Below are 21664 nucleotides of genomic sequence, written 5' to 3' on the forward strand. Positions count from 1 at the left end.
TCTGCAGGCATCCTATAGGTAAGATTTTTACACAGGGAAATACACCTTCATAACACAGTGTAATTAGCAACCGATTAATATAACATTACAGCTAATAGATCATTATTATATACTTACCAATTTTTTCTACCATTATCCCATTCTAGTTAACTCATTTATCTATCGCTTATTATTATAATTTCATACTATTACCTTGCATCTATTTTACTGCTCTAGTTATGACTACTTTATCAGGATCACCATCATTAATACTTACTATTATGCACACACATTACTTTTATTTATTGCATGTTTGTTATGTATTCACTGGTTTGTATCTCAGTAAGGCCGCCTGCACACGGGCGGAAATCCCGCCGCGGTATTTCCCGCGGGATTTCCGCCACTGAAAGTTTGCATAGGAGTGCATTACAATACGCACTCCTATGTAGACGGCCGCTGTTTGGCCGCGCGAAATCTCGCGCGGCAAACAAACAGCGGCATGTCCTATTTTTGTGCGGGGCACGCACTCACCCGGCCGCCGGCTCCGGTCTGCGCATGCGCCGGCTGCGCGGCAGCCGGCACATGAAAGAGCCGGGGCCGCCAGGCGCGGGTGAGTACGCGCTCGTCCCTGCAGGCTCTCGGGTCGGATCCGGCAGCGAGAATTCTCGCTGCCGGATCCGACCTGCTCGTGTGCAGGCGGCCTTACACTCTGTATCTTATAATTCATCCTGATGCATCATGGCTGCTTTTTGAATATTTCATCCTGATGTTTTATATGTTCTTTTTGTATACTGATTATTTACTTTGGTTTACATATTTTTTCTTTTGTTTTCCTGCTTTTCTTTCTTCATTTTTCTTCTTTGTATTGTAATTAGTGTTATATCCAGCTATTCTGAAGAAGGGGCTGAGTCCCCGAAACGAATTATTGTGCTGCTGTTTTGTCTAAATAAAAAGGAGTCAAGTTTAGTTTTGTGGTTCAACTGTGAATCATTAATATGGCTGTGCCAATAGCCCAATATGGCTCTTGTTTTTTTCCTTCCACTATATGGTCACGCCTGTTGTATGATGGTGGAATACTTAGCGCTGGTTGCACCTCAAATCCGTTTCCTTACTATTCACTAAATATTACCACATGCATTTGATTTGATAGCCTTTTGGAGTAACTCCACTTTTTTGCACTTCCTTTGTTTTTAGAGGAAGAACTCTGTTTCTAAGTGATCAGGGTTCATTTCTTCTGGTCGCGTGGGTTATTGGATGGTCTCAACTGCACTCCTTGTTCAGCTTTGATAGGGTAATATAATAGTGTCCAGATTAAAAGGCAACTTGTTCTAAAAGCCAAAGTGGAGATGAGTTGTTTTGGTTGTCCACTTTGTGCTATTTTTGTTTATTTCAATCAAAAAGTTATGACTGAATACTGTGCAGAATGGTGCCACCATACTCATTTTCTATATTCTAAAATGCAGACCACAGCAGGTGCATCGGCACTAGTTACTGATATGACTGCTGATTGTGGAACCTGAAAAATCCGAGCAATGTTATTTGACCACCAAGCAAGTTGGCAAAAAGCCCTACTGATCTAGAGGTCTAAAAAAAGTTATTTCTTCTTTTCCAAACTTGTATCTTACAGCTTCATAAATGACTGTAAAAACTCAAGTGTGTCAATGCAAATATGTTTCCACCCACAGTCGGCTAAGGAAGTGTATTTTATCTTGGCCTTTAGACATGCTGCAAATGCAGATGGTATCATGAGTGTTTAACAGGTCTAAAATTTCAAGTTGGGGCTAAAAATACGAGCACATTATGAATCCTGTGGCTACATCGTAAGCAATATTCATTTAACAGCTAATTCTCCAGTCTAGCAATGTGACTCATCAATGCGCTTGCTTTCTACATGAACGATTTTCATAAAAAAATAAAAAATAAAATAAGTATATAGAAAAGATGGAATATTTTTAAAATATGCAAGGAGGAAATAATATACTTGTGTTTTGCGGTGAGTGTAATAAAAACTATATGTAATATAATAATCTCTATAATAATAATTAGAATAAAAGTATACAATGATAAAATGTTTAGGTAAACCGATTAAAAAAATATATAAAAATAAGTGAGATTTCAAAGGTATAAATGGAGTTGAAAGAAAAGTAATTGGTGTGGCAATCAGCAGACCATACAATCTAAACCACATAACCACAGGTATAGGACATTGCATTCAGCTTCACTTCAATGTGTAGTTAGAGTAAGAATCTAGGCACAGGGGCTTGCATTTCTTCAGAGGAACATGAAAAGCTTAGGTTACTTTGGTCGGCAATGGGTCAGGAACTATTTCAATCCCCTCGAAGTGTAACTCATCCTTACTTCAGCAGCAGCCAGTGATGTCACCTCCATCAGGTTCATTGCTCGGAAAGCAAACACAGCAGCTGCCAGCACTGAAAAAGAATGCAGAATATTTCAACTGTTGACCTACTAATTATTAATATAAATAATTCATTATTTCTGAGTCGGATGGGATACACCTGTATTCATACAATGCCACATACACACCACTAGTACAATGGAATGCTAAGCACCAAGTACTGCATAGTCAAGTCCTGAGACTACAAGTCTCAAATCTGTAGGCATTGAATGAAAATTGTGAGTTGTAGTGTAATCCTAGAGACATTGTGCTTCCAACACATCAAGTTCAAGAACTGACTGTTCATTTGCTGCCCAATATATTCCACCCCTTGACAGGGGCCACTGTAATGTGATCATCGATTCTAATCATTTCTCCTGGCAGGATATTTTTTTCCATATACCAATACTAATCATAGGTGGGGCCTAAAAACACAAGTGTAATGACACTTTCCCCCCCACTCAGAGTCCTTACACACCCTGGAATTGGTGGAAGTAAAGAATGAAGTGTCCAGTGGGTGGGTCACAGGCTGAAACTGGTCCAGACACTCTCCCCTTCCTTCAGCGTAAACCCGGCCTACTGCCTAGTGATTGATATCTTCTGAAATGCACAGCAAAAAGGAGCTGTGGATGGCAATCACTGGAGTGAGGTTTGTCCGAAAGAGAGAACACAGACCAGTCTTCAGCGTGTGTACTGCCCATCCGACGGTTCATGCCTCATTTGCATACCATAAAAATGCCAATTCTGCAGCTTTGGGATCACTATGAATTAAAAGAAAAGAGAAAAGAATCATGACTCTTGTGTTCCTATTCAGACTTATGGTTAGTATATGTTTATGGAAAAAATGCTATGACAGACTTCCTTTAATATTAAGGTTGATTGATGTCTACTGAAGAAAGATCACTGTGGGAGGGTTATCTGTTATCTCTTGTTGGCCTCTAAAATATATATATATTTATTTATTTTTTTATGTTTTATTTATAAGGAGGTCCTGACAATATCTACCTTAACTTGCAGCAAGGGTAAAGAAAAGGAACATGGAAGGTTTGAGGGGGAGGGAAAAGCAACAAGACAAAGCCAACAAAGGCTGACAAGACAAAACAAAACAAAAAAAGGGGGCGGGGAGAGAAGAACAAATACTGGTCCCTATATTCCATAAAAGAAGGCATATAAGGCGTGGAAATAAGGGAATTAATAACTGGCTCTGAAAAAAACTGTTGGGGAAGCTACCTAGCGTTCTGTCCAGAAAGATTCTTATATTCATCAGAGTTTTGGAACTCCAACCAATGATGCCACGTTTTGGTAAATTTTTCATGAGTGTCTTTGAGTGATGCTGTAAGCTTTTCCATCTCTCTGATCTCATATATAGAATGAAATGGAGGGCGGTAGTGTTTGTGTCAAAGTTTTGGGACACAGGCCCTTGCTGCATTTACCAGGTGTCTCACCACCGAGCGCCTGTAGGTATACTCCGGGATGTCACTGAGATGCAGGAGGAAGAATGCGGGCGATTTTGGCAGAGCGAAGTCCGTGAATCTGGAGGCAATACGCCACACCTCAGACCAAAAACCCGTCAGCACCGGGCAGTCCCAGAAAATGTGTAATAATGGCACCGCATCTTCAACAAAGTGGATAGACCGCAGGGAACATTTTATGTAACCAGGAGGGCACCCTGTACCAGCGAGAGAGAATTTTGAATCCTGTTTCCTCAATCTTGCTTGAAATAGAGGACTTATGTGTGTAAGTGTAGATTTTTGCTAACTGTTCAGGTGTAAGTGACATCCCCAACTCCCTCTCCCAAGCCAAGACATATGGATGCATGGAGTTCTCCGCATCCAACGATAAAATATTATACATGTGTGAAAGGGTATGGCGTGAGGGCCCCATCCTGCTACAAAGTTGCTCAAATAGGGGCTTTAAGTTGCTCAAATAGGGGCTTTGCTCGTGAAAATCCCATGACCGAGGGTAGAGAAAGGAGAAAATGCCTAATATGATGAATTTGCCAGAAGTTCAGCCGCATCGGGTCTGTGATGTTGGTCAACTCATCTACCGACAACCAATGTCCCTCTGAGATGAAATGGATCGCTCTAAACCTGCCGTTACAAAGCCAGGATTGAAACCCACCAACCTCTAGACAAGAAGGAAAGGCTGGGTTACCTAGGATAGGAAACAGGAGTGAGGGACTGGGTGGAACCCCAGGCTTGTGGAGTACCCAAGACAGCACTCTAAGAGTGGGTCCTATTGTACGATGCAACCTAATCTCCGCTGGGATGTCCCCCTAAACCCAAGGAAGGGCCAATAAGAGGAAAACGTCTGTGCCATTGAAATCCACTGCTTACTTTCCGAATGCCTGAGCCAGTCAACCACTCTCATTAATTGGGAAGCCTGATGGTAAGCCACTAGGTCTCGGAGGCCAAGGCCCTCCATCTCCTTAGGCCTGGACAGATAACTCTGGGCTATACGGGTAGGCTTATCTGCCCAGATAAACTTCGTAAGCAGGGAAGACAGGTGTTGGAAAAAAAAGTCTAGGGATGTCAATGGGTAAAGCTTGGAGAGTGCATGGTACCCTGGGCAGGATGTTCAACTTGAATATTGAACACCTGCCAAACCAGGAGAAAAAGCCCTTCATCCATGAGGTAAGGTCTCTTTTGATGTTAAGAGATTCGGGAAATTGGCTACGTAGAGGTCGGAATTGTCCGCCGTGAGATATACCCCTAGGTATTTGATGCTGTCTCTGGCCCACTTAAAGGTGAAGAAGTCTTTTATCTTGGCCATCAGGGAGAAGAGGAGGGAAATATTGAGAGCTGCCGATTTTTGATAATCGATTTTAAAATTTGAGAACATGGCGTAGGTACGAAGTTCGTGCAGAAGGACAGGAAGGGAGACCCAATGGGATGACAGAAACAACAGCAGGTCGTCTCCATATGTGGCTACTTTGTGTATTGTTCCCCCCATCTGGACGCCCCCTATGTTGACATTGGATTGAATATGGCTGAGGAGGGGTTCCAGGCACAGCATAAAGAGGACAGGGAAAATAGGACAACCCTGTTGCGTGCCGTTCGAGATATTGAAGGGGGAGGAAAATATACCATTTGCTTTGACCGAGGCTGTGGGGGAGGATTATAGGCTAAAGATCCAGTTTAGCATGTTGTGACCCAGCCCTAAGTGACAAAGCGTTTCTTTCAAGAAATCCCAGTGAATTCTGTCAAAGGCCTTATCAGCATCCGTAGAAAGAAGGCACATGGGCAGGGAGGTTATTTTTGCCTGATGGATGATGTTAATAGCCCTGACAGTATTGGCCTGCGCCTCCCGCAGGGGCACAAACCCTACTTGGTCTCCGTGAATTATATCACAGAGAAGGGGTGCTAAGCGATTGGCAAGGATTTTCTAGAAGAGTTTTAGGTCCACATTTAGAAGGGATATGAGACGATAACTCTGGCATTGAGAAGGATCTTTACCTTCCTTCGGGATTACCGTAATAAACGCTTTCATGGTATCTTTTGGGGGCTAGCACCCGAGGTAAGCGAATTGAAGGCCCTGAGGAAATGAGGGGAGTTTCAGCGAATGTCTTAAAGTATTGGGGGGTAAAACCATCCAGGGCCTGGTGCTTTTCCTGTACGGGATTCTTTTAGTACGCAGGTGAGTTCCTCTTGCAAAATGGGGGATTCTAACATTTGAATTGTGCGATTATGATGATATTTAAATCTGTCATAATTACGCTTGTATAACTTCTTGCAAATTACTATGGTTACTTTTAATCTAGGTTAAGATATAAGTATACACATTCTTCAGTCTCAATCACCTGTAGAGTATTAGGTCCCATTCTCAGAGGGGTTTTTTTGTGTCAATTCCGAAGCAGATTTTGAGCTCAAATCTGCATCAATTTGGCAGCACACTGAGGTTAATATGAACCAATGTGGTAGTTCATAAAGCACGAATTCTTTCGCATCACAAGAAGAAAAACTAAGAATCATGCTAAAAACAAATTAATGTGACTTGTGAGGGTTTTTCATGCGATGTGGTCAACTCCAACCAAACTCAGAGAGAAATTAAGAATGAAAAACAGTCCACCACCAATTTGTTCCTTGGGCTAACTCTCAAAACTGCATCCCTTCCTCAAATATCAATATATCCAGCAAGATCAGTTACAGTGATTAAAATAAAGTTCTCCACTTTCAGTCATACCATCCCTATTCATCATACTCAGTCCTACACTAAAATCTTCCAAAATTAACTTGTGCCCGCCTCCCATAGGATATAACCAAAATTCTCATACTGGTATTTTTCTGTGCAATATAATGGTTTACATCAACCTTTTTCCTCTGTAAGATGGGATACTATTCTGCTATTTGTAGGCTAATGAGAATGTATCATGGTGGAGAAGTGGAATATATGAGGTGCATTCAAGTTCTAAGGTCTACTATTTTTTTTCCTCGAAATAGGAGCCGATAGAAACATGGGACACGTTTTAGAAGATGCAAGCATTTTTGGGGGATGATCAAGACAGATGGCAGCATCGCCCAGTGCAAAGAACCCAGGTAACAGCGTCTGGAGTTGGAAGCATTTTCAATACTAAAAAAGGTAATCAAGCGTTTTCTCCACTTGCGTGAACTGACATCCATTGACATTCATCATTAGTTGAGTAAGGCGTGAGGAGGGGGTCACGGACATGAAAAATGTGCATTTGGGGGTGTGACAGTTCGAAGAAACATTAACGTTGTATGAGTATGAACCAAAGGAGTCCTGGCCACGCATCACCCGACACCATGATTGCACGAGTGGGGTAAGTGGAAGACTGTCAATTTACTGTGAAAGACATTGCCTACAAAGTTGGCATTTCTGTAGTATCTGTGCACACCATCCTGGGTGAGGATCTAAAGATGTGGAAAGTTTCCTCCAGCTGGTGCCACAAATACTGACTGATGATCCCAAGGCTGTGTGCGTGGCAATGTGTCAGGTGATCTTGATGTGATGACACTATGAACAGTGTCTTCATTCTGTCATTACTTACAATGAATGTGATGTGGATGAAGAACGCTCTCCATAGTCACGTTTTCAATTTGTGCTGTGCTTGCATAAGCGATTTTCCAGTAAGTACAACAGACCCCTAAAGAAGAGTTTGCAGCGACCATGCAATTATGGCGTCAACGTTGTGAAAAATGTGCACGTCAAAAGGGAGATTATGTTGAAGAGTGGCAATACTCGCATCTTTCTGGCATAAGTAGGCTTTTTTAGAAAGAAATTAGGAGACCTTAGAACTTGAATGCACCTTGTACTATATGAGCCGTCTCAAAAATGGGGAATGTCTAAGTCCCTGTTCAGACATTGATCTTTCCTTTTTTAGGTTCTCTCAATTTAACAGAAAAAAATGGTATAAGAAATGCTATTGTGAACAGAAGCTATCAGGGATCTCAGAGGCGACGAGAGCCACCATATATGCCCAGTAGGATTTACAAGTCAGCATGTTTGGTATTATAATTGCAGGATTTGTGAGTTACAAAAAAACAGTCATTGCTGTTATAATCACTCCGACAGAGAAAGCAAAGATAAATAACACATAGGAATATTATCGAATGTTCTGTCATCATCTCTGGGATGTTAATTTTAGGCTTTGTACTATGTATTTAAATCTACAGGTCGGTACAATTCTGTTATAGCCTTTTATAGGTCCTCTTAAGCTCTGTATTGCTTTACTGGTTTTAAAAAAAATTAAAATTAGGGACAGCGCTCCACCAATCTCAGCACAGCGGTATATACAATAATGAAGGACTTACCTGGCGCTAGTGGGGTAACCGCCTGTGGTTACCCAGCAGCACCTCCAAGTCCTGGTAGACGTATAACAAATCAATGCAGGATCCTCTTGTCGTTCCCTCTAATCCTGAACCATCAGGAGAGTCGCCTTGCAAATTATGCCCATTCATAGAATGGGCCCATAAAACCCAGTAAAACTAAATAAAAAAGAGCTTGGCGCTCAAACAGGGAAGGCTCCAGAACACCTTCCGTAATACCAATTATGGTTTTATTCCTGATGTAGTGCAACGCGTTTCGGCGCTATAACTGCGACTTCCTCAAGTACAATAACATATATTAAAATGTAACAATTATCTATATATATAAAATTGAATGTATGTCTGCGTGTCTGTGAGTCTGTCTGTCTGTGTGTGTGTGTGTGTCTGTCTGTCTGTGTGTTTGTCCTTTATGCGCTACTACACCATTCATCTGATCGCCATGAAACTTTGGGAAGTTGTTGAGTACACTCCTGGGAAGATTATAGGCATAGTACATTTATGATACAATAAATGGCGCACGTGCGTGCGTCGTCGACAGTTACGCCCCCCACACGTAGATCGTTCGATTTTGCATCATTGCCACTAATTCTCTCACTTCCCGATATCGTAGAAACATGAAATTTGGCACGAGCATTGATTATGTCATAAATAGGAAAAGCTAATGGGTCCCAACTCGATTATTCAATTCTAAGCGCCAAAGAATTAGCGTCCAAATTTTACGTACGGAATCTAATTTTCTCGCTTCCCAATGTCATAGAAACTTGAAATTTGGCACGGGCATTGAATGTCATAAATAGGAAAAGCTAATGGGTCCCAACTCGATTATTCAATTCTATGCGCCAAAGAATTAGCGTCCAAATTTTACGTACGGAATCTAATTCTCTCACTTCCTGATATATATAAATGAATGTATGTCTGTCTGTCTGTCCTTTATGCATTACTACACCATTCATCCAATTGCCATGAGACTTTGGAAAGTTGCTGAGTACACTCCTGGGAAGGTTACTGGTATAGTACAACTATCCTACGATAGGTGGCGCGCGTGCGAGCATCGTCGACAGTTATGCCCCCCAGACAAAGATCGTTTGATTTCCATCTCAAGCACGAAAGCAAAAGGCATTACGAGCAACGGGATGAGTGTTCAACTACAAAATGATGCATCCGTCGAACGTATCGCAAGACAATTGCTGGATATTGAGAATGCTGAGGTAAAATGAAAGCTGTGCTGTGATTGGTGGCTATTTCTTATACTGCTGAGGTTGCATGAAAGCTGTGCTGCGATTCGTTGTTATCTATTATACCACTGAGGTAACATGAAAGCTGCGCTGTGATTGGTTGCTATATATAATACCGCAGAGGTAACATGAAAGCTGCGCTGTGATTGGTTGCTATTTTTTATATTGCTGAGGCAGAATAAAAGTTGCGCTGTGATTGGTTGTTATTTCTCTTACTGCTGAGGTAACATGAAAGCTGCGCTGTGATTGGTTGTTATATTTTATACTGCTAAGGTAACATGAAAGCTGCGCTGTGATTGGTTGTTATATATTATACCACTGAGGTAACATGAAAGCTGCGCTGTGATTGGTTGTTATCTAGATATATAAAAACGAATTAATGTAGGTCTGTCTGTCTTCGCAGCAACGCGCGACGGGTAAGCTAGTTTATATATATAAAAGCATTAACTCACATATCAGACCACATCCATTCACATGCCGGTCATGCCAGCTGTATGCGGGTTCCTCTTTTCTACTCTCGCGGAGAAGGAAACTAGAACCCCTGATGCAGATCTGAAACCACCCTTAGTGAAAGCAAATGATAACCTCCATACCGGCAAGTGCAGTTCCGAAACTACAGCTTGGATAAATTAAATACTGCCCGAACATGCAATAAAAGGTCGGTGTTATGCTAATCGTGCCACGTTGAAAGTATTTTGTGCATTATCAGGTTATTGTGGCAAAGTGTAAATAAAAACTTCTACTTATGCACATTTGCAGTTTTGACCGCATAAATAATGTGCCATTTTTTGTTGTCGAAAGCTTCAAGAAAAAGGAAACTTTCTTATGTAGAGCGGACAGAAATAATATAATATTTAATTCAAAAGACTTGGATAACTTTTAAGACAACCTGAATGCAATGAAATAAATAAGGTGTTGACGAGTTTTCGGATATCAGTCGAAGAGTGAGGAAGTGCGACGGTGAAAGTGTCTCATGAAACACGTAGAACACACAGAGAAAGCAAACAGTGAATACCATAGAGAAGACAGCAGCTACCATCTGGAGAGCTCATCATTCATACACGACCTCCGGCTGACACCACATGTAGGAGTTGGGCTGCCAAGTTACATATGAATGAGATATGGAAGGAACGTTTCTGTAACTCCAGAAAAGCTGGGACTATAAACGCATTGGACACTAAATATTCTGTGGAGAAAAACGTATGTTTTGCCTCTACTTATGGGAATTTATTTCTACTTAGTCAGAAACACGACCCCTTGTGGCTAAACTACTATGAAAAATGGCAATATAGTGAAATGTTTATTGGTGGTCTTCCCAGCGGTTACAAACCTACAACTCCAAAACTGCAGCAGTCCGGGCGTGCTGAGGATTGTAGTTTTGCAAGAGCTAGAGATAAGGGATTACTGTACCCCTAATGTACAGTACTGACTCACAGACATGATTAGGCCTTCTTCACATGGCAAATAAGCGGCAATGGAAAAATCCGAAGTGACTTTCAATGAACATCAGTATCAGAAATCCGTGCCGTTACCATAGATTTCTGCCATGGATTTTTATTTGAAGATGCCTTGGACTCACATGGCGATTAACGCCTTTCGATGGGGTTAATCTACGTTCAGATGTTTCCGTCTGCTTCCAGAATGGGCACGTCCAATGTTTGCTTTTTCCACAACAAAGATTTTAAAGCTACAAGTCAGAGAATCCCATTAACCCTTTCCAATCCACTGTCTGACTTCTAAAGACATTCTGATTGAAGGCTGTACAGCTTCCGATGTCAGAAGACGTCCAGCAGGGTATTCTTACTGCATATTACTGGACGTCCTGTTGTCGGGGGGCTTCTCCAGCATGTCAAATACCGCAGTACTGGCTCTAGCCAGCAGGTGGTGCCATTGTATAATGGCAGAAAGAGAAAACCCCCTGAATCCAAAATTGGATTGCAAAGGGTAAACTAAATGGGATACTAGGTTAGTGCACATTCTATCCTTTTTAACCTTCTTAGGCCAGCTTCATATGGGCAATAAAATCACGCAATATTTGTGCATTTTTACACACACACAGATCTAGCACAACTATGAACCCCATTCTTTTATATGGGGTCATACACATGAGCGATGTTTTCCTGCACGGCACTGCGATGGAATGCTATGCGGAAAACAAGTGTATTTTTGGTCCTGTTGGTGTTTGAGTCTACTAGTGGCCAGACTGCCAGCAAAGAACCATTAGTAACCAATGTGCCATTTCACACAATTTTTTTTCACACAGACGGTGTGTCGATAAAATAAAAAAGCAGCATGCTTTTTCTGATTTGCAGAAAAGACTAGCCCGTTCAAATCAATGGGAACGCCAAAAAAAAGGGCAGCACACAAATGAGTTGGGGCTTGTTTCTTTCTTTTTTTTTTGTGGATGCAAAACACTGATGACATACAGAAATAAAAAATACGCTCCCTCTCACTATGCCCTACTCCTTCTCTTGACGCCATTCAGAAGTGCCAAGAAAAGGTAATAATCACAAACTTTGGCATAAAACATGATATGTGCCAAAATGTGCAACTTTTATCCATCAGTTTCTGGCATGAAGTCTTTGATGCTTCTGACCCAATATGCCCGGAACATTTAACCCCTTAGATTAATGAGCCAAATGTGAATAGTTTTGTCAAACTACAATCTCAATCTAAGTAGCAATCATCTACAAGCAAAGCTACATTGCATGCACATAAGTACTAAATTGAGAATACAGTGCCAACTTTCAATGCATCGATACAGTGGACTCTTGAGCTGAGAGTGCCTTCCCCACAGGGTGGTCCATGGGTATGTGTTTCTTGTGCCTAAATAAAAATATGACCCTGGGAACACCAAATCTGTGCAATGACAATACAAAAAATACTGCATCTTATAAAGCAAAGTACCTTATGGCTCATTTGAATAAACCTAAAATAAAATAGGAGGGAAGGAGACAACCTCTTATAATACGTTTAAGACAAGAGCAAAGTGCTGCTAAGTAGAGCAAATGGGACATGCAAAAGATACCAGATTGCTTTTACTAGATTCAACACTGGTACATTGTTTTCAAAGGTTAGCAGAGTTTTCCTTTAAATCAACTAGCCTTACCCGCAAGAATCTCCAAAGAGTTGTAGCCAAGGATTCTATCCCACAGAAGGAGAAGCTGGTCTGTAGCCAAATAACCAGAAAAGCCTCGAACCATCCATTTAAATGATATGCGCAGCCTTCAGGAGATAAAATAGCATTATGAAATATAAGAGTAACTCATTCTTGTATAGAACAGATCAAATTAATGTTTGTGTAAAGGGGACTTGTACATTTAACAAATTGATACTCATCTTTATGTACACTTATCGTAAATGAGTGAGGATTGGTGAGGATCCTTTTCACAGGACCCAAAATGTCCCTTTAATTCAAGGTGTCCAATATCAGATGTTTCCTTAAGCTGGAAAGACTACAATGGGGACTGTAGCAGCACTGCTATGAATAGTGCCAGTATAGTCTCAATGCACTGAAGTACTCCTGAACCCCTCTGGAATAAGACCAGCACCAATCACCACTGAATTACACATTAAAGGAATGTTAGGACTTAACTTTTTCTTCTTTTACACTTCCTTGCTGCAAATACTAATTTTGTGGCATTAAAGCATACGTTCAGTGGTCAGCCACGTCACATGACCTGTAATATCACCAGGTTATCTGGACACAGTGACGTCCTATATGCAGGTCACATGGGCTATGAATGGAGATACATAGGCCCGTAGAGAAACATCATTGATGATATTCCATTTTGGGGCCGGTTATTTGCTGCCGCAGTCAAGTGGGTAAACCGCCACATGGCCACTGCAGCCACTGACAATAAACTCTGGCCGGGAGCAGAGGGTGAGGGGAGAGGCATTCAGGGTTTTTTTTTATCATTATTATTTTATCCTTCGCCCCACTGGCACTAATGTTTATATTGAAGTAAACCAATTTAATGTTACATGCTTACCTAGAGGTAATGTGCAATGCAGTCAAAAACCATGTGGAAAAACTGTTTGTAGTTTTACTGTGAATTACCTTGTTTTTTTATGCATTTTGGCTGTGTGGCTTTTACAGTGAAAAGTAATGAAAACACATGTTTTACCTGTAAACGCCCAAAAATATATGGTCTTTTGTGGTACAACCACATGCCATTGTGCTATGTGGTTTACCACTAGGTTTAAGAGAACCCTTAGGTTCCTTTCAGACGAGCCGATTCTCGTTTGAACGTCACGGCTAGCTCATTCACTCTCGTGCAGTCTATCTAGATTGGCAGATATATTGTTGACTCGTTCAACGGGAATCTTTCAGTATCGTTCAGTCTTTCACATTAGCCAATGTGAAAGACTGAACGAGTGCTGTTTAAACAGAATGAGACATAAACAAGCCTACGATGATTTTTATGCCTGCATAAAATGGACTAGCGAAAAGCGAACAATTCCCGTCCGTTGTTCAATCATTGGCTAGCATTTAGACTGAACGATTATCGGGCCCTTTCGCTTGTTTGAATGATTTTTTTGAAGGATAGTCATTCCGTCTAAAAGCACCTGTTAGAATTGGGGTTGCCACCAGGGGTGCAGGGGCCCGCGCTGGCGTTTCTGTACGGGGTTCCCCCACTTTGGTGGTTGGTCGGCCGCGCAGCACTCTGGTCGGTGCGTGCCGCTGGGGGGAGGCGGTTTTATGATTCCCCCTGGTGGTCATGTGACTTCTCCCCGCCTTCTGGGCGGGCAGTTCTACATATTAGCCTGGTCGGGCAGTCTCTCATTGCCAGTGTTTGGCTTTGATCCGTTCTGCCGACACCCGCCATGTCTGACTTTGACTTCTAGTGTTTGACTACTGCTTGCCTCTGACTTGGTCTCTGATAATCCTTCTGTACTGCGCACGTGCTTTCTGGTTCTGATCCTGCCTGGTTTTGACTATTCTCTGGTTGCTTATTATGCCCTGTTACCTTCAGGTTCCCACCTGTCTGTCTCCCAGTACCTCCTTCCCGGGATCCCTGACACTAGGGCAGTGTAGGGACCATTGCCCAGTTGTCGCCCTAGGGCTTAGCCCGGGGGGCAAGTAGGTAGGGACACGGGAGAGGGTTGGCATAGGGAGTCCCTGTCCATCTGCCCTGGCCAGCCCTAACAGCACCCTTATACAGACAGACTCAGTGAGTCAGCACTCAACGATTTTCAGTGCCATTACTTACCCAGCAGAACCACTATAAAGGCAAGCCATCAGTGTACTCGGGAGTGATGACATTAAAGGGGTTGTCCCGCGATAGCAAGTGGGGTTAAGCACTTCTGTATGGCCATATTAATGCACTTTGTAATATACATCGTGCATTAAATATTGACCATACAGAAGTTATACACTTACCCCCCCCCCCCCCGGTGCTGGCGTCCCCGTCTCCATGGCGCCGACCAAAGCCGCCTTCTCCCTGGATTAGACGCGCTTGTGCTGAAGGGGCTGCTCCGGCGTGCTCGCGCCGGAGAGCTGGTCTGCGCATGCGCAGAAGACCTCTGCGGCGCGAGCACGCCGAGCGGACCCTTCAGCGCAAGCGCGTCTAATCCAGGGAGAAGGCGGCTTTGGTCGGCGCCATGGAGACGGAGACACCAGCACCGGAAGGGGTAAGTGAATAACTTCTGTATGGCTCATATTTAATGCACGATGTATATTACAAAGTGCATTAATATGGCCATACAGAAGTGTATGACCCCACTTGCTGCCTCGGGACAACCCCTTTAATGTTGCTCAAAATCTGACTAACTATGTCACTATCCCATAGGAAGGGCAATAAAAGAAACAAACTATGTAACCACAACGATGTGTTTCTAGGCTGACAAACTGTGTAGTGAACACAACCACATAATGTGTTTTCTGAAAGAACAAACACGGTTCTGCTTCAATAGAATGTGCAAACAAAAGACTCCGTAGACTCAGGCGATGGCAAGACAAATTATACCTACTTTTCTAGAGCGTTTAGGACACCACAGTTTCTATAATACTACAGAGTGAATATGAAATAAATAGGAAAATAAATGATACAGAAGCAACATACGGTTGTGCGCCGATCTCTCGCAGATGATAAAAGACTTGTGGAAGATGAGTCTGTAGAAGAGTCTCAAACAGCAGGCACAGCGACATTATTCCCTAGGTGAGAAATCTTACTGTTATACTCAGCATGCAAGTACCACAGAACATCCTGTCCTTCATCAAATTACACAATTACTGCTCAAAAGAAGGACTAACAACTAAAGAAAGCTTAAAGGAATGTATAAAGCATATAGAGAGGTACCTATATGGTGTCTGCTCACGAGATAACACCACTGTTATTAAGAAGTAGTTATCTTTCATTATTTTGCCCACCTCTGTACAGCACCCTTGTTTTGACGCTGCCAGTACCTTCGATGGCCAAGATTACCAATATGAAGGACTTTATTTCTCATCATTCCTCTCCCCTCTCGGAGATATTGCCTTGATATCTAGATGCCTACATGCCCCCTCTAGTACAATTTGCAAGGTAGTGCTGTAATTATTCTTTGTCTGCTTTGCATTATCTGCTGCCCAGCATGTGAAACAATCCCTCTGGAGACAAAAAGTGATGGAAGGAAACCAGGGAGCAGGATAAGGGATAACATCATGATCTGTGGGGTCCTAACTGTTGAGACTCCCACCGAAACCGAGAACGAGGGTCCAGACAATCCGTGTATCAATTAAGCAAAAGATATGCATTCCTTTTAATGACAGTGCTGGAGATTGCAGAGCACTCACACTTGGGAATTACCGGTACGGTTATCGAAAGACATGTGTGTCCCGTTCTCAAGATCAGTGGAGGTCCCAGCGGTCACACCCCTACCGATGATAAAGTCCCATATCTTGTGCTTAGAGTATAACTTTAGATTTTGGTACAACCTATTTTAGATTTGTACAGCCTTGGATTCCAGGATGGAGAGAAGGATATGGGCTAAATAAAGTTAATAAAAAGGAAACAGAGATAGATTGTGGGGTGTAATACAATTTTTGGTAATAATGACATCATAACTTGTAAATCTGAGTTGGTTTAGTCAGTAAGGGAGAAGCTCGAGTACGTATTTGATAAACCGTAGTCAAGTATTTTCTAACTTAAGAGTCTAACTGCTAACCTTTTGGGGTTTGTTGGCATATCTATAAAATTGGCTTTACTTCTACCTGAAAGCCTGCTACTATGGTGCTATTAGGTGAAGTGATAGGGATCCAGGTGATGTATTTCTTTTTATACTCACCCGCTATCTGGTTCCCTAATGCTTTTTTATTATCTAATATTAGAGTGAATAGCAATTGTGTAGGGGTTTTTAAGAAGGAAAAAAAAAAGAAAAAGGGAAAAAAATACAGCTTTTCCTCGTTTTCCAGTACTCGGTTTTAAAGCAGTTAACTCAATTAATAATATTTACCCCAAAAACTAATCCTCTAGTTCCCTGGTACATAATGATCTCAAACATTTGCACGTTCTATAATGTAGCTATAGCAGAAAAAACAAGAAAAACACATTTTAATGTTAAATGTATCTTCCTTCCTTAGCTGCAGCCTCTGTATGTGGATGATAATCATCCAAGTATAGAACGTTTTTAGTAAAGGCGCATAAGCAGAGTGGGTCAGGCTACAACAAACTAAAACTGGTGTTAGGGGTAATTATTGTATGTTTAGCGTAACACACATTCTTTGTGACAGGAACAAGAATCTGATGGTTTTATCCTGAGGAAGCGGATTTTCAGCCTGTACGAAACGTGTTGAGTGAGATAATGAAGATTTGGATTATGTATACAGTGATGATTTAAAGGGGTTGTCCCGCGCCGAAATGTTTTTTTTTTTTATTCAATAGGCCCTCCGTTCGGCGCAAGACAAACCCGATGCATGTGTTAAAAAAAACAAAAACGTTTAGTACTTACCCGAATCCCCGCGCTGCGGCGACTTCTTCCTTACCTTACTAAGATGGCCGCCGGGATCTTCACCCACGATGCACCGTGGGTCTTCTCCCATGGTGCACCGTGGGCTCTGGGCGGTCCATTGCCGATTCCAGCCTCCTGATTGGCTGGAATCGGCACACGTGACGGGGCAGAGCTACGAGGACCAGCTCTCCGGCACGAGCGGCCCCATTCACCAGGGAGAAGACCGGACTGCGCAAGCGCGTCTAATCGGGCGATTAGACGCTGAAATTAGACGGCACCATGGAGACGGGGACGCTAGCAACGGAGCAGGTAAGTGAATAACTTCTGTATGGCTCATATTTAATGCACGATGTACATTACAAAGTGCATTAATATGGCCATACAGAAGTGTATAACCCCACTTGCTTTCGCGGGACAACCCCTTTAACTATAAAGTGATATCAGCTTCCTTGGCTCTCACTCTCCCTCCTCCCCGGAGTGATTGCACATCACCCATATACTTTCTCATTGGCTGTTATTACCAGAGATACCGTGTTCCCCCGAAAATAAGACCTAGCATTATTTTTCTGGATTTTTGAGGATGCAGAATGCTTTTTCAGGATTTTTGTGGATGCTTGAAGTATAAGCCCTACTCCAAAATTGAGCCCTAGTTACAGTTAATAAACAAGACAATATAAATAGTGTCCAGGCAGCTATACAGTTAAAAAAGTTAAATCTACTGGAGCAAAAATTAATAGAAGACACTGTCTTATTTTGTGGGGATACAGGGTATATTCATCTATTTTTTTCATCTCCTGCATGTTTACATTACCATGCGGATGTGTGCAAGAGGCTGCTGACCCTGAATGGGAAACCTCTAATACACTGATGGACCTTAATCTATAGTTTGGGGTCCTCCTGTGTCAATTGGAGCGCTACACACCAGGTGGGTGCATCTACCTAAAGCCAATTTTCTTCTGATCCCAGGCACCATAAAAGACCATTTTTAAATAAATGTGATCATTACAAATGCAGATATCAATTGTGTGTGTGTCTTGGTTTTTCATTGTTTTGTTTTTTTTTTCATTAAAAAAGGTGTTTATTATAGAAAAATGTGTTTTTTAACTTAAGATTTTTTTATATGCAGAACTTGGTTGAACAAAAAAAATGTTTACGCTTATTAGTCTCACAAGGGACTTGAAGATGTGATCATCCTTTTGCCTGTACAGGCCATCTGCCTCTTGCAGGGTCTAATGTGATTCCCTAAATGACAGGCACAGAGGCCTTTGTTGGGTTACCAGTTCCCAAGCAAACCCAACAGCACCCGGGCGGTTTGCGTTGGATGCAGCATCTAAGGTGTTGAATGGCCAGGACGGGTAGCGCAGAAGCCCAGCTGTCATTAGGCGATTGTGCCCCTGCTTTTTCTGGCATGTGGCTCCTGTGCTTGACTAAACCTGCCACACCATAAAAAAGGCATATTGGCAGCCAGAGACATAACTTGAAGCTTCTCGGCCCCAATGCAATAGCTGTAACAGGGCCCCCCACTATAATGCTTTATTCATAGTACTGTGCTCCCTATATAAAAAAAGAGAGGCCTTATGGGCCCCAAAGGCTCCTGGACCCGGGTGCAACCGCATCCCCTGCATCCCCTATAGTCAAACCCCTGTTGACAGCTTTAAAATACGTTAGTGACTGACATAAAATAGCAGCAGTCTTTAGAGGGAAGGTAAGAACAAGGTCTTTCCCTATGAAGGAAAACAGTTTACCCAAAATGGTTTGGATTTTGGTTTTCATTGGCTCGTTGTGGTAACATCACACACTTACCGTGGAGCTGCCTTTCACTTTTACTTTTTAATGGGCACCACGGCCTGGGGCTTGTTCCTCCATAAGCTTTTTTTTGCAGACTTGGAATTTACTACTTGAGCCATGGGTTTATTATGCTTCTTCAATACAAGCTAGCATAGACGTCTAGTGGTGAACATATCACATTGGTTGGATCATCCTAGTTGGACACTAGGCATTGTTTGAACACAGGTAGGAGGATGTGTATTATTGCTGCACGCGATTAAATCCAGATTTTGATGATCATTACATCTATCAGGAGAGTACGATTTTATGTCATTTTTCTGGTTCGTTTTAGTAGTTGCACACAGGAATGCACTGTGATCCTGTTATTGGCAGCACAATGTAATGTGTTTATCACATTTATATAACTAAAGCTTAGCACATTTTCGTGTTAACATACTTTTTAAGAATTTTTGGTGATTATAATTTTTTTTTTATATTTTGGTCACAATCTCTATTTAGAAAGAATAAATCCCCAAATCCTGCATTATTGCACACAGACCACAGAGCCTAAAATAGGCTGATACTTCTGGTCTTTGGAGAAAACTTTGCAGCAGTTATCTCACTAACATAAAAGGTAACACCTATATGTAGGTAACACAGGATCCACCATTCACAATAGTTATAAGCACTGACTATCTACTCCCCCTTACGGCACAATGTCCTCTGCTCCGGTCACAGAGCATGCCTAGAACACTCCCTTGTACAAGTCAATAGGTCAGATCCTGTCCATTATGTGAACGGCCATGAAACTGCTGTAAAGCATATTCCTAAATGCTGCTCAGGAAGGTGGCAGCCCCCACAGTCTTGTACAGACAACAGAATTAAAAATTCTCACTAAGTTCAGAAGATAAAACCAGATTAGAAAAATGGAAAATGTTTCACCATCGGGTTTTAATTAATAAATAAAAATGTTAGTAATATAGCCCCCTTGACAATGATAAGGCTCTGTTCACATCTGCATAATGGCTTCTGTTTTTAACGATATCTGCAGAGCTCTGCCGAATCCGTTGCTCAACAGGCACTATCAGAGCCCCAATGGATGACTAATAGGATCAGTCTTTCCTGGTGGTGAGGGGTCTAACGTTTTGATGTGAAACAGTGCACTGCATGCTGTGCTGTATTTCCTGTCAAATATGACTATGAATCTGCAATGGAGTCTCTGGTGCAGATTTGAACAGAGTCTAAGGCAAGAACAGTACTCTGGTGTGCACACTCCAAACATTAACATATAATACAATGATAACAAGTAAAGTTTTATAGTCACATGACGAAGATCTTTGGTGACTTACTGAGATATGAGATGAGATTGAGTGGAGCCTGAAGAAGTAGCGTACATACATCTCACGGAATACTTGATACAACCTGGCGGGCTCATGATACAAGAAGCACAAGGGTGCAACTGAAAAAACAGAAACACATGCCATTAGTTCAGTGCTTCCAGAACCCTGAGGTTTCATGGGATCCCGACAGGGATTCCCACACACGGTCCCTGGTTCCAGACCGGTTTTGTGCTAGCTTGCACTGTGAATGCGCTGTCACCATTTAGGGACATGCACAGTGCAAAACAGCCTGGCAGTGGCATGGTAGAGTCACAGCTGTTGCAGTTAGGCCCACCTATCACATCAGTCCCTTCAGGCCTAGAACACAGTCCTGACACTAGTCAGCATCAGGGTGTTATGTGCAACGCACGCACACAAGGGCCGGACACTAAATAGTATCAGGACATTATGTGCTGTGTCACATACAACATGCTGACGCTAGCCACATTCAAGGGTACTGAAGACAGAAGAAGCCCGGGATCAAGAATAGGTAACTAAATGCATGGGATTTTTTTGCCCAATATAGGAGTCTAATTAATTTGGGGCCTGATATATAGGTTTGGTCTGAGGTCTGAATCAATATAGGGATCAGATCTTGGGTCTATATGAATTTAGGGGTCTGATCTGAGGTCTATATAAATTTAGGGGTCTGAGCTGTGGTCTATGTTAATTTAGGGGTCTGATCTGTGGTCTATGTTAATTTAGGGGTCTGATCTGGGGTCTATGTTAATTTAGGGGTCTGATCTGGGGTCTATGTTAATTTAGGGGTCTGATCTGGGGTCTATGTTAATTTAGGGATCTGATCTGGGGTCTATGTTAATTTAGGGGTCTGATCTGGGGTCTATGTTAATTTAGGGGTCTGATCTGGGGTCTATGTTAATTTAGGGGTCTGATCTGGGGTCTATGTTAATTTAGGGATCTGATCTGGGGTCTATGTTAATTTAGGGATCTGATCTGGGGTCTGTTAATTTAGGGGTCTGATCTGGGGTCTATGTTAATTTAGGGGTCTGATCTGGGGTCTGTTAATTTAGGGGTCTGATCTGGGGTCTATGTTAATTTAGGGGTCTGATCTGGGGTCTATGTTAATTTAAGGATCTAAGTGTTAATAGTTTCCTGACTCAACTGGATTCTCAGTCTGAAGGTGGTTCAGGTCCTGTTTGCAACTTTCTGCCCTGTGTCCCAATTAAAAAC

General features: G+C 42.2%; 1 protein-coding gene across 3 annotated transcripts in view; it reads right to left on the minus strand.

The window, feature by feature from the left end:
• The window catches only part of TBC1D19 (TBC1 domain family member 19), a 168334-nt gene that overhangs the window by 4679 nt on the left and 141991 nt on the right, over positions 1-21664 (minus strand). For all 3 annotated transcript variants that reach the window (XM_066574627.1, XM_066574624.1, XM_066574626.1), the window contains 4 exons: positions 20444-20553; positions 15461-15552; positions 12505-12620; positions 2338-2408 (listed from right to left, as the gene is read on the minus strand). In XM_066574627.1, coding sequence (XP_066430724.1) covers positions 2338-2408; positions 12505-12620; positions 15461-15552; positions 20444-20553 — 389 coding nt within the window. The remainder of the gene's footprint in view (positions 1-2337; positions 2409-12504; positions 12621-15460; positions 15553-20443; positions 20554-21664) is intronic.

This window comes from Eleutherodactylus coqui, chromosome 7, assembly GCF_035609145.1.
Source record: "Eleutherodactylus coqui strain aEleCoq1 chromosome 7, aEleCoq1.hap1, whole genome shotgun sequence".
Classification (NCBI taxonomy): domain Eukaryota; kingdom Metazoa; phylum Chordata; class Amphibia; order Anura; family Eleutherodactylidae; genus Eleutherodactylus; species Eleutherodactylus coqui.